The sequence below is a fragment of the Amaranthus tricolor genome, chromosome 17, assembly GCF_026212465.1.
Source record: "Amaranthus tricolor cultivar Red isolate AtriRed21 chromosome 17, ASM2621246v1, whole genome shotgun sequence".
Classification (NCBI taxonomy): Eukaryota; Viridiplantae; Streptophyta; class Magnoliopsida; order Caryophyllales; family Amaranthaceae; genus Amaranthus; species Amaranthus tricolor.
In genome coordinates, this window is record NC_080063.1 from 4,624,713 (window position 1) to 4,638,177 (window position 13,465).

At 36.9% G+C, this 13,465-nt stretch overlaps 2 protein-coding genes across 6 annotated transcripts; both read right to left on the reverse strand.

The window, feature by feature from the left end:
- Positions 1 to 4,635: 4,635 nt before the first annotated feature.
- On the reverse strand, positions 4,636 to 11,541 carry LOC130804222 (uncharacterized). 5 transcript variants are annotated; one of them, XM_057668595.1, is made up of 5 exons: positions 11,385 to 11,523; positions 9,628 to 9,723; positions 8,995 to 9,168; positions 7,469 to 7,648; positions 4,636 to 5,585 (listed from the first exon to the last, which is right to left on the reverse strand). In XM_057668595.1, the coding sequence occupies exons 3-5, from the start codon at positions 9,163 to 9,165 to the stop codon at positions 4,965 to 4,967; spliced, it is 972 nt and encodes a 323-aa protein (XP_057524578.1). In that variant the 5' UTR covers positions 9,166 to 9,168; positions 9,628 to 9,723; positions 11,385 to 11,523; the 3' UTR covers positions 4,636 to 4,964. The 5 variants fall into 5 exon arrangements, with proteins under 5 accessions (XP_057524578.1, XP_057524576.1, XP_057524575.1 ...); XM_057668593.1 differs by having other exon boundaries at positions 8,995 to 9,262; XM_057668592.1 differs by lacking the exon at positions 9,628 to 9,723 and having other exon boundaries at positions 8,995 to 9,262; positions 11,385 to 11,541.
- LOC130804539 (leucine-rich repeat receptor protein kinase EMS1-like) lies at positions 10,677 to 12,442 on the reverse strand. The gene is made up of 5 exons (XM_057669007.1): positions 12,434 to 12,442; positions 11,924 to 12,200; positions 11,648 to 11,672; positions 11,264 to 11,557; positions 10,677 to 10,713 (listed from the first exon to the last, which is right to left on the reverse strand). Exons 1-5 carry the CDS (start codon positions 12,440 to 12,442, stop codon positions 10,677 to 10,679), a joined length of 642 nt encoding a protein of 213 aa, XP_057524990.1.
- Positions 12,443 to 13,465: the final 1,023 nt, after the last annotated feature.

Genomic DNA, 13,465 nt, shown 5'->3' on the forward strand with positions numbered 1-13,465 from the left:
AGGAATTAATAGGGACTCTACAACAGGCATGGAAGGAAATGCTTGGGGCCCTCAACGAAGTGGTGGACTGGACAACAAAGCTTGCCAAGACAATGCTTCTCTTATCACCACTCTCCAAGGGATCGTCAAAAGTTTGAAGAACAAGCTTGACACAGTAAAGGCAAAAGTAAAAAGGATTAGGACACGACTTAATGCCAATGAGCCAAGTGGGGTCCCGGATTGGAGCAACTAAAACTTGAACATACAATAGTAGCCGTAAACCGAAGGACATTGAAAACTTCCACTACGCCATGGAGCGCCACTTTGGGGCAATTAGCTTGGAAGACGACTCGGTAAAGATCTACCAAGCCTTTCTTTATTTATTAGATAGTTCTTTATCATGGTAGAAGCGATGTCCACACCTATTAGGGACGAGGGCCCAAGTATCACCACATGAGAAGAGTTCAAGGAAGAGTTTAGGAAGCAACTCCCGCCCGCGTCACGTAGAGGACGAAGCCCAGGCTAAACTATGTCGCTTGCACCACAAGGAAGAATAGATCCGGGAGCATGTGCGGAAATTTTTTGATCTCAAGTTGGAAATCCTAGACCTGTCCCCTAAAGAGGCTCTCTTCTCTTTTATTGATGGATTGAACTGATGGGAAAACTGGAGCTTCAACGACGGGACGTACAAGACATCAAGACGGCATTACGGGTGGCCGAGTCCCTTATCGAGTACCAGAAGATAGAAGGCTCCAAAGACAAGGACAGGAAGCCATCTTCGGACAAAAACGGACAACAACCGAGGTCGAGACTTCTCCTAGGAAAAAATCCAAGGGGGACAAGTCAAAGATTTCAGATGGTTTTTTCTTGTGCGAAGGGTCAGCACGCAACTGCGAACTGGCACAAAGCTGGCCGCCTTGGCCCAAGAGCTGAGCCAAGAGGAGAAGAAGCTAGTGGCATGTCTACAGCGCTTGGATGCTGTCCATACTAGACCCGAGAAACGAAAGGGACGCTTGTATATGGAGGCCAAATTCAAAGACTGGGCGAGGTGGGGTCAGCTCGACAATGGGGTCGACACAAGCTACCTGAGCAAAAAGGTCGCTCGTGCACTTCGGATAAGCTGGGGACCAAGCAAGTTTCGTTTCAAGGATGTCATGAACCTGGTAGGGGAAGCCAGGAATGTTCCGCTCTCTATTGGGACATAGTCGAAGTAAGACCAACTTTACTATCGCACCAATGAACAACTACGAGTTGGAGTTCGAAATGGAGTTTCTAGACCAAGTGAAGCCACCACTAGTTCTCGGCAAAGACACCATGGTGATTATGCTGGAGGACAGGCCTTGCTTGGTCAAGTTTAAAAGGGAAAGGGAGCTCAGCCCCAATCAAGTAAAAAACTTCGCCGCCATGGTGTTTGAAGAGGAGCCAGAAAACAAAGTATTAATTCCACCTTTGATCGAGGGTGTCTAGCAGGAGTTCCAAGACGTTATGCCCGACGAACTGCCAAAGGAGTTCCCTCCTAGAAGGGAGATCGATAACGAGATTGAGCATATAGAAGGAGCAAAACCTATAGCCAAAGCCTCATACGGTATGTGCCTTATTGAGCTAGAGGAGCTCAAAGTGCAATTAAAGGACCAGCTGAACGCTAGTTACATCATGCCTCCCTAAGGTGTATTTGTCCACGAATGTGCGTTGACTATCGAGACTTGAACAAGCTAACCATCACGAACAAGTATACAACTCGCTTATCGCAGACTTATTTGATCGGTTGCAGCAAGCAAAGGTGTTCTCAAAGCTAGATCTGTGAAAAGGATACTACCAACTAAGGATAACTGCGAGGGACGAGCCAAAAACAGCATGCAACTCTAGGTATGGATCTTATGAATTTTCAATCTTCATTATCCAACAACTAATAAATTATCAAATTATTCATGAATGCACAATCAAAAACTAGGTCAAACATATAAACTACCAGCAGGTCATGAATGCACCAAAAAATTACATATTCCGACCATTGTAAAACCTTAAAAGCACATCGCCTAGAAAAGATTAAATTTTGGTTAGGAAAAACTAACAAAGTGAATCCAAATCATAAAGAAAAAATGGTAACCGTTCAATGGAGGAGACTCCTAACTGATATAGTTGTATCTTTTGACTGAGGAAGATTATAATACATAGAACACCAACACTGTATTTGGATACAGCTTTGGAAATAAGGGGCTTTGGAGGGAAAGTAAGGGAAGCAGCAGAGGGAATAATTTTTGTCACAAATCTTTTTACTTGGAGATATTTGGCTATTAAACAAATTATTGGAGTTAAACCCTTTAAATCCCTCTCCTTAAAAAATTAGTATCCAATAAAAGCTTTCCTTCCCCTCCAATTTCCTCAATCCAAACATACTGCAATTGTAATCCTATTAAAACCAAATATAACAAACGAATGACAGACTTGGGTACAATAACAATACCAATACGAATCTTATACCCATTCAGCGAAAAAGCTAACCAAGTCATATATTAAAATAAAAATGAAAAACACATATTGAAACAAATCAATTCAAATACCTTTTCATTAAATTCAAACACAATATTTAAAGCGTCGAATTTTAAATCTAAAGATCACCCAATTCACGCATTCAAATCGGCTAAACAGCACAATCATCAAACAAGACACTACGCAAAGATCATACCAAAATATTCAGATTCAATAAAAAAAAAAAAGCGTAAAGCTTTCCAATCAAATCAAAAAAATAATTAAATCTTTTAAAATAGGAGCAGTAAACCTATCAAAAAAACTTCATCCGATGTATACTTTCACGGTAGGCTCGGATTCAATTGATGCAAGGCGGGATCTGGAAATCCAGCGGCTGAGCAGAGGAGATAGAAATCTCAAAGAACCGTCAAAAAATCTGCCATGGCGGAGGAATACATAACGATTACCAGTTCCCGACCTGCACCAAGCGAATCAGAGACTAGCGTAACAAACTCGATCTCTTCTCCCTCTTATCCCCAAATCGCCATACTTAATCTCTCTAGAACCCTAAAAAAGTAGTTTCTCTCTCTAGATATTTGTGGACTTTACTAACTTTGGTGTTGTCGTGGCTGTTCTGAGGCTATGCCTAATTTCAGCTAATCTAATCTAACTACAAGATTTTTGCGGAGAGAGAAATAGGTATGAGGGTGAGGGGGTTATTTATAAGGGAGACAGACGAGTACGATTTGAACACGTATGCAGATATTTGTGTTACCGTGATAAACGTAAGTCAGTTGTGAAAACCCGCCCGTAGTTGACGGTGGTTTAGTTATTAGGGTTTAGTAGGAGTAGGAGAGTAAGAAAAATAGGAGTATTTACTGGAATGTGCTGTTTGGAATTTGGCCCACCATAATTCCTATCATAAGTCAAAAAGTCGTGTGAACTTGTTATGTTTGGGTGTGCGGTCTATTTCTTGAATTATATCCGAGTTTTTACACTTTGTGTCTATACATTTCTTTTTAAAAAAAAATATGCTGTGATCTCCCTAATTCATTATATATGTCGATATTCAAAATTCAGTCGATAGAAATACTTAATTTAACCAAAAACTTAACATTTTGTTAACCATATAGAAAGTTGGAAGGTTAAGGTCATTACGCGAATTTAAAAAAATATTAGTGAAATAGCCAAAAATTCAGAATCACCACATGAAATTTTCGTTCTTTTTTGAATTCTTATCTTAACTTATGGGTCTGTTTGATAAAATAACTTATATTTTATTCAATTAAAAGGTTGAATGTTCAAACCAGTCAATGTTAATGTTTGGTAATTAGTTGGTTGAAACAACTTATCGTTATGAATAACCTGTTTTATCATAAGCTGCTCATAGTAGCGGTTTCAAAATCAGCCGGTCAAATCAGCCACTGTAATCATTTATCAGCTATTAGTTATTTGCCAAACACCCTATTTGAGTACCAGATAATTTGATAAATCAATTACAACCCTAAGTTGATGATTTTAGTTATCGTGTATTGTAATTTTTATAAAAAAAAATTGAAATTAAGCTTATTGGACTACTTTTGTATGAGTGGTCTTACCGTAAGACGATCTCTCACAAAGTTGCTCTTTTTCAAAGACATTAATATTGACCTTGTCTTATTTTGCTTTGCTTCATAGTTCTTTCACGAGCCGAGAAACTCTTTAACTGCATCATCCTTCATTGATATAGTTTGTCTTTTTCCATCTCTACCCAAACTCTTATCATAATTTCTATAAACGAGACACATTGAGTTTAAAGACCATAACTAAATTGATTTAAACCAAACAATAATTTTGATCTCTTATTATAGTTACAAATTATACTATCACGATCCGCGAAAATGAAAAAATTGTTTTCAATTAATCCTACATGTAAATACTGTCTACAACTTCACATAAATGTTCATACTTCTTCCGTTCTAAAATGCTTGCTACTTTACCGTTATTGACATTATTTATCGTTTAAATTTATTTTATATATTGCAGCTAATGTGTAAGAAAAAAATATAATTAAATGGAATCTTATTTGAATTATTTAATTGCATATTTTCATAATATTAACTTTTTATACTTTTTAGATGTGTATAATTCAATATATAAATAATCAAAATAACACATTAAATTACATAAGAAGTCAAATAAATCGGATAAAATATAATATAAGTTATTTCAATATATACTTATAAAAGTAGATAACAATATTTATGGAATAGCACTATAAAAAAGTATCCAGCTTTGGTAGGAACCGATTGCACTATGCAAAACCAAAGTTACGAGTGTACAAGAAAAAGGCGAAAACCAAAAAGAAAATATATTTACAACTCAAGACAACTTCTATAGAAACCACTTGTAAAAAGCGAGACACACGAAAACCCCACGTTAATGGACCTTAATTATAGACTTCCCTATAAAAGAGACAATCCATGAATTTATATATCATATGAATTGGCTCCTATAGAACCCACCACCGTGCCCTACTACAAGGACTCTAGACCAAGAGTCCCTTGTAGAAAGGTGGCAACAACCGGAGCCAACATACGGGCAACCTTCGGAAATGCAGGAACAGAAAGTGTTCCGAGAATGAACCAGTTACAGCTTAAAAGTGCAACAGCATCAGAAGCCGGTCTGTTCTTAATGGTCGAGAAGAATTGCACAACACTTCGTAAGGACAAGCCAACTACTGCAAAGAGAGCCATTACGAGGGGCATGCAAGGGTCTTTAGCTTCCCAGATAGTCGCTCCGACCAAAAGAGATAACAGTGCACTAAAAAGAGTCTGGGATAATGCAGCCTCCCTTCGGTGATCAAGGGCCGCATCGGTATTAATGTCACCTGAGAAAATGAGTGGTGTTAGTGGGTCCAAGAGTCCAGCAGGATTTGTTGCGGATCTCCGATGTTTGTTGCTGGACCAAGATCTTTTTTGCAACAAAAGGTCATCTAGCAAGTTGTCGTCTCCACTTTTGCTGGATTCATCATGGCCATTATTTTTGCCAATACTTGTCGTTTGCCTGTCTTCAGTTTTGGTCCTGTGTGTTGTATCCCAGATTCCTTTGGTCTCAATTTCCTTCAGACTTAAATTCTCATTTTTCAGGTGCTCTACCTGTACGATAACACTTAAGACTCATGAACTACACTCGATTTGGGGCGATAATTATGAATGGGACAACATTTTTCACCTTATTGACTGTAATTTTCTAAATAGGAAAAAGAACGCCAGTTCTCTAGCAGCCCCATCTACAAGTAAAATACTCCCTTTGTCCTGATATAATCAGGTAATATCATATGTCAAAGCATCATGATACTATGAAGTTGAGACACAATCTAGTACATTATACAAAAGGTTGAAGCATTCAAATTCTTCCTATCCATTTATACATGTAACAGTAAGTCAATGTCAAACCATTACCTGTTTGGAGAGATGTGAAACTCATTAGAAAAAAAATGACCACTAATTTTCAAAGGATTTCCTTATTCCCCTCCTTATTGCCCCTCTGATTTCCTCTCCCCTGCCTCCTTTCTCCTAACTTGGCAACAGCTTTGACTTCTCTTGTCTTTTTGCCATGTTCTCCATGTTCTAAGAAAGAGTATAGCCTAAATTTCCGGAAAGGTAGCAACCAACATTTCTTATCCTGTATATTACAAACTACTGCACAATCCTCGTTTCCCAACAGACTCCACCTGCCTAGCTATAGTTCCTTTTTATACAATACCCTAAAATTTACTGAATACAATCCCTAAAATTTACTGAATACAATCAACTATATCTAGTAAACAACCAAACACATCAAACCTGGGAAATTCCAAACACATTGGCATCATTATTTGTTGGAATTTGCATTATTAGTTTGACTCCGTGAAGGTTAAGTCATAGATTGACTACAAGACAGACAATGATATTGCAAGAAGCATGGGCACTATGTTTCTGCTTTTAATTAAGGAAGAAACTCAAAAGAGAAGAAAATGAGAAAAAAAACTAAGGAAACTGCGGAGACCGATTATGGAGAAATCAAGTCGGATGACGTACTTTTTGCTACTTCTCCTAGGAGAAGTAAATTTCTTAATTGGGTGCTTGATTCTGGCTGCGAGCACCATATTTTCTTTCAAAAGACCACTTTATCGATTGTCTATCGTTAAAGAATAAGTTCGACTCTATGGGCAACAGTTCTCTTTGCAAAGTCCATGGTATTGGCTCTGTTTGGATCAAGACACATGATGATAAATCAAGATTTTAACTAATGTCCATCATGTTCCAGAATTAAAACAAAAAATCATCTCTTTGGGCACTCTAGACTTCAAAGTGTGCAAGATTTCGGCTCTAGGTGGAGAGTACTTAAAGTATCCAAAGGAGCTCGTGAACACTCTTAAAGGCCATAAGATACAAAAATCTCTACATCTTACAAGGGTATTCTATGGCTTCTCAATATAATATACCAGTACGACTCCAACACCAATATCATACGGGAACAAAAATCACAATTACATAACCTCAATGATAAAATGGGATTTACTAGTGACAATATCGACGAGTAGGCCATAAATGGGAACAAAAATCCAAATATTTGAACCGTTAATGTGGTTGATGGCAATGACAAAAACACAAACAAAGATATGAGAAAGAACTCTGCTATTTCTATAAGTAAGTCCCAAAAGGCTGACAAAACCATGATCAACGGTCGTTTAGAGTGTGATAAAGTGGAAGATATAAAAAGGAGTGCTTCATTTGCAAAAAAAAAAAAAAGATGAAAGCCGTAAAAGAATTGAAAGTCTGAGTTCATTAAAAGGATCCATTAGTAAAGATTTAAAAGCCCGTAGATGATCAAGAGGAGATGGAAAAAACTATGTCAAAATGTCAAAACAGCACATAAAAGTTGAAGGCTCTGAGTAATATCAGCAATTTTTTGATTTCTATTAGAAACAAGTATTATTTCAATGGAAAGGGACGCTAGGACAGAAATGAAGCTTGTAAATAAAAGAAAATCTCACCTTTTCCTCGAGGAATTCAATTTTATTGATAGCTTTGTCATGCTCTGTTTCTAATTCAGCCAACATTGACTCCATGAGATGATGTTCCTCGATGGCCAACTTCAGATGTGCTGCTAGCTTGTCATAATCCCAAGAGAGGTTCTCTAGATCAACTTGCAGCTGCTGGAGGACCCTCTCCATCTGCACAAAGGGATAATCAGTTTTCCAAACAGCCTATCAAGATACAAGTGCCTTTCATATCCCCACAAAGTGAAAAAAGGAAAAGGGTTAAGACAAAGCCAAAAGATCAGGCCTAAAAATTTACAAAACCCAAGTAGCAGAATTTCTTAAAAGCTACAGATATCTTCTACCTAGAATCAGAGAGCATATCAACGAGTATAGACATTGTGACTGTCAGACGTTGGGACCATCAATCAGTACATCAAGTCATCAAGAAGCATATTCTAACACAAACTCTTCCACTATTCTTATTTATACCCTGCTCATATTCTCAACTTGCATATTGCTTCAGTTTCTATGCAAGACCTTAAGGTGATAGAGTAGCCATCGGTAATTTCAAGGACTGGAATTCAGTAGAAAAAGAGAAGGGTTTTCAATCATATCTGAATTGTTTTTCTAAATGTACAGGCTCTTTACTATTAACAATTTTTTTTCATATTGTAGAGATTCTTTACTATTACTAAATGGTTCATAGTACTCATATCACCACTATGATAACCCCAAGAGGCAAAGACACACTCAGACTTCAAGGCTTATTAGAGCAGTACTAGTAGCAATGGACTTTGTGGCAAACTGAGATGGTCGTGCATCCTCACTCTTATAATTAGAAGATTCTTTAAATCACTATTTCACTTGCTTTCTAGTTCTACAATGGAAATAACCTCAAATATCTTTATCGCGGGAAAAAGTCCCGCAACAAGCTTATTGTTAACAAATTCATATAGATGCTCATTCTTTCGTGAAAACTTGCATCATGTCTAGTGTAGAAGGTATATATAGTAGATACTGATCTCATCACCAACCTCATATGGACAATATAAGAATTTTTATTACCAACTGTAAACAGTACACTTCTTCAAGCTTTTTGATCAAATGTTAAAAAGAACAGCATCTCTACTATTGGCACTAACACAAACTTTGTCACCTTGACCCTAAATTTTTATAGAAAATTATTCTTAGTACCCATAGAATAAGTAAGAACACCCAACATACCAAACTTCACCATATCGGTTGTCACTTTAAACTTTAAAGGTTTTATTCCCCTTCAAGAAAAAATTAGTTCGTAACATACAATGTTGCAATATTACCGAGTACGAGTTCCATTGGATCCTTGAACTCATTATAAGAAAGAGTTTATTTTTATGAACTGTGTGAAATAGCCAAAATTTCAACAAATTAAAAAACATTTGGCACGTATGAAGATAAGGAATATAGTTGGGCACCTACTTGCTACTAACAGACATTTAAATACTGGGGATCAATGAACAAGAAGATTAGAAACAGAGAGAAACCTAAAGAAGGTCTACCATTTTTTCCCTTCGGAGTGCACACCAAGCTCTTATGGGGAAAGTTGTGATGCTCACTGTCCACAGAATAAAACACCAACACATATTTGTGTGCCAGCTAACTACAGCTCCAAAAAGCTGCATCCAAGTAACAATCGCGAACCAAAGGCTCCTCATAGCAAGTAAGAACATGACCTTCAGCGTGGAAAATTAACGTAAGCAGTTGCATGTAAATTGAACCAACCAACTTCACCAGAAGGTCCAGAGTCTCCGTATTACATGTCAGGAGCTTCCAATAAAATTCAGAGGTAAAAGGTGAGAATGGAGAAAGGATTAAAAGAGAATAACAATTGCTGAAAAATAGACATTTAACTTGATTTGGATTAGAAAAGCCTTCAATAACAGGAATGAACAAGGCACTGATATGGCTTTGCTTTCCTACCACACTTACAGATCACCAACACCAAAGGAAAACAAATAGATCATATACTATACCGTAACCTTAAAAAGAACTTATACAACATAAAGGAGTTCTTCAATTCCTGTCTAGAGTTTGTCGGACAAACATAAAGGTCAAAACTTTGCTATTACAATTTAGAGGGCAAAGGATAATGATATTGAAGAAAACACAGAAATTAATGTTTAATCTAATACCACAATGCCATTAACAGACTCCCATCTACGCCATATTTGGGGGTCAAAACAAAGGTTGCTTCCGATTGATACTTGGTAGCAAACCGCATTAGCAACCTGAAGGGGTAAATAAGAAGCGCACATAATTTATTATAATGGGGAATACTCAAATAGCTTGAAGTCAGCTCTTGGAATATTATAAGAATTCAAATGAAAAAGTTTCTTGAAACAAACCCATAATAAATCACATAGCTAATAAAATCCCAAAATCATGCCAATCAACTTATCACCATCCGAATTTCGATACACATTGATTTTGAAATAGTGCAATCAATTCATCCTCAAAGTTAAGTGATTTTCTAAAAGAAAACCTTTATGACTCGTTTGGTTAGTGGTACTAAATAGTGATAATGGGAGTGATTTATAGTGTAAAATTTCATCAAAAGTTCATGGTAATGAAACTTTGATCACAAAAAAATTTTTTTGTTTACAAATTTCCATTACCGCCTAATACCACGTCTCTCATAATGCATTGGAATGGATTTTACGTCGAATGTTAAGGTCACTTGTCAAAAAAAGAATAAACGATAAGCTCAGAGAAATTATGGACAAATAGAATGAACAAACTAGTTAGCAATATTAATAGTGAAAATGGTAATGAACTATTAACTTAGGAACACTATGTGACAACTGACAAGGTTATGATCAATCTGTCTTACTAAAAAAAAAAAGGTCTTCAAAATTTCATCCCAATCATTACTATTACTACTAGGAAAGATGACAATAGAAAAATTGTTGAGAAAAACATAAGTTCGAAAAATTGAAGCTTCATTACAATGTGTTAGTATAAACCTGAATATATAAACCTGAATATTTAGCACACATGTGTTGCATCCACACTTCTAGCCCAAAGGGCCTCGTATGAAGGGACATGCTAAAATATAAAACATATTTTGATGCCTCAACCATCGGCTTAAGCTTTTAGTTCAGTTGGTTCCTTTGACACAATGAACTCATCATGAAAATTCACACTAGAATACAGTTTCATTGATCATTACCACCATTTGATATCAGTCCCTATCAGATACTTTCATAACAGCCAGAAATCTATGATGCAGAAGTCAAAATATTATCTCCACAACAAATCATGATGATAAAAATACAGCTATCACTCACCATCTTCATGCAATTGAATAAGATGGATTATGTAAATAGTCTTTGTAATAATGCATAACAAAAACATAATCTATGAAGTATTAAACTAATAACAATAGCTAAAGTGATCCAAATCTGAGCAGCTTGAACCCTAACCAGCCCTCCCAAATCGGAAACAACATCTTGGTTATAATAAGGTTGGATAGGATCATTCACTAAGAAGGCAATTGGAAACAACCTATTGGTTATAATAAGAGGGTAAGGTTGGTACTTTTGATCCTCCCAAGTCCTGCCTAGGTAAAGCCACTTAATTTTAGGATATAGCTGTTGTATATGAAAATGCAGTTTCGGAGGACCGAATTGAAACCTTCCAATCTCTCAAAGACTCGTCAATTCATTAAAATTCATTGATTTTTCAGAGCTCAAAATACAGAATCCATGAGATTTCAAAAAATAAAAAAATAATTAAAAAAAAAAAAAAAAAAAACAGAATCCATAATACAATTGAAAATAGAAAAAACTTGCTGAATAGTAACAGGGATTGAGAAGAGCAGAGCGGTAAATGAAAGATGAATGCAGAAAATAAAGGAATGAAAGTAGAGGAATAGAGAAAGCGAGATAACCTATGCGGTGAGAGGATACCGGGAAGCTTAACTGACAGTTGCAGAAATGAAAGCGGTGAGAAGACTTAGAAAGACAATGGTGGAATGGTGGCAGAAAAGCGACGCCATGGGAGACACGTGTGATGACAAGTACAGATAAGCATGGTGGGTACCGGCAAAATACGCCTTTCAATCTAGAAAATTTGAAAACTATAAGTCAAATTATCAAAAAAAACGGATATTTTATGATATACCACTGAGTTTCTTCGAAATTCACCATATACCTTACATGTTCTAATTCACCATATACTATTGAGTTTTCGTCCGTTAGAACAGAATACCATTAATGACAACTGCCGTCAGTGTGCCGTTTATGGTAAATTAATAATTCACCATATACCATTTACTTTTTTTATTTGCGTCAAATACCAATTTTTTAACCAAGTAGTTAACATTGTGAGGGTTGAGGTTGTGAGGATTGAGGTTGTGACTTGTGAGGGTTGAGGTTGTGATGGTTTAGATTGTGAATCTCCTGGAAAATATCAACATTAGGGTTGAACCCGAAAAATTGTTAGCCGATAAATCAAGATTCTGAAGAGAGTTCAATTTGCCAATGCTTTTCGGAATGTCTCCTTTCAAGTGATTATCGCTCATGTCAAGGTTAATCAACAAGCTCAAATTTCCTAGTTCAGATGGGATTTTCCCACTAAATTCATTCGAACCAAGAGTTAGAACACGCAACTGATGCAGTTTTCCAAGCTCACCCGCCCTGCTTTCCGATGTTGTTACTGTTGAGACATCAGTATTGCTAACAACACTCCTCTCATCTAGGTTGCACTAAAACGGATACGGACACGGACACGGACACGACACGGGTACGAGAAAACGCCAACTTAAAAATGGCGGACACGGGGACACGAAAATGGTAATATAATAAATATATCAAATTAAAGATAATTTTACAATCTTTCATTTGATATTTGTAAATAAACACTTTAAAAATATAAAACTCACATAACATTCACAGTCCTAAATCCAATAGACCAATACAATACGTTTTCTTAATTTACAAATTCCATCACAGTCCTAAATCCAATAGACCAATACAATACATTTTCTTAATTTACAATCCAATAATTTCTTAATTGAACTCTTAATTTCTTGAATACATTTACAGTGCAGCAAACCACAATCAAAAAGAACCCACAATCAAGATTTAAAAATAAATGTTAAAACAACAACTCAACAAGATTAAAAATTTAAGATTAACACTAAGTTTAAAGATTAGAACAAGATTAATATTAGGATTTAGGATAAAGAGTGAAAATACCTGAAACAAAATCAAAAATATCGATTTTTAGGGATTATTCGAACAACCCAGCCGTGTCCGTGTTTCGCAGACCCACAGCACTCAGTGAAGCACCACAGCAGCCGTCGAGTGTTTGAGGAGCAGACCACAACACCAATCAGTGAAGCCGTCGGTGGCGGTGGCGTGGTGGAGGAGCAGCCGTAGAATTTTTAGGGTTAGAGGAGTGAGAATGTGAGATGAGAGCAAGAGAGGGAATTGAGATTTGAGAGGGAGGGAAATGGAATTCCAGATTTCCAGTGGACCAGTACAATGCGTGACCTTTGGGCTTTGAGTAAGTGAGGAGTTTATTTCTTTATTTTCAGCTTTTTCAATTTTTTTTTTAAATAAGACACGTGTCCCTTGCCGTGTCCGTTGCGTGTCCTTGCCGTGTCCGTTGCGTGTCCTTGCCGTGTCCACGTGTCCGAAAAAATATTAAAAAATTGGACACTTCATTTGGCGTGTCGGACACGGATTTTCGCGTGTCCGTTGCGTGTCCGTGTCCGACACGTGTCGGACACGCGACACGTTAGTTGCCAGCCGTGTCCGTGTTTCGCAGCCTCTCATGCCTCAGTCTTTCCCAAGCTCAAATTTTTTGAAGAAATATGTTGTGTTTGGGGAAGTCAAGCCTAACAATGGCGCCAGTTGAATGCGTAAGGGCGCCAGTAGTGAGAATTTCAATTGACTTCTGTTTTGAATTGGAAGGTTTTACATTCAAATTTAACAAAAAATGATGTTAATTCATTGGTATTGCATT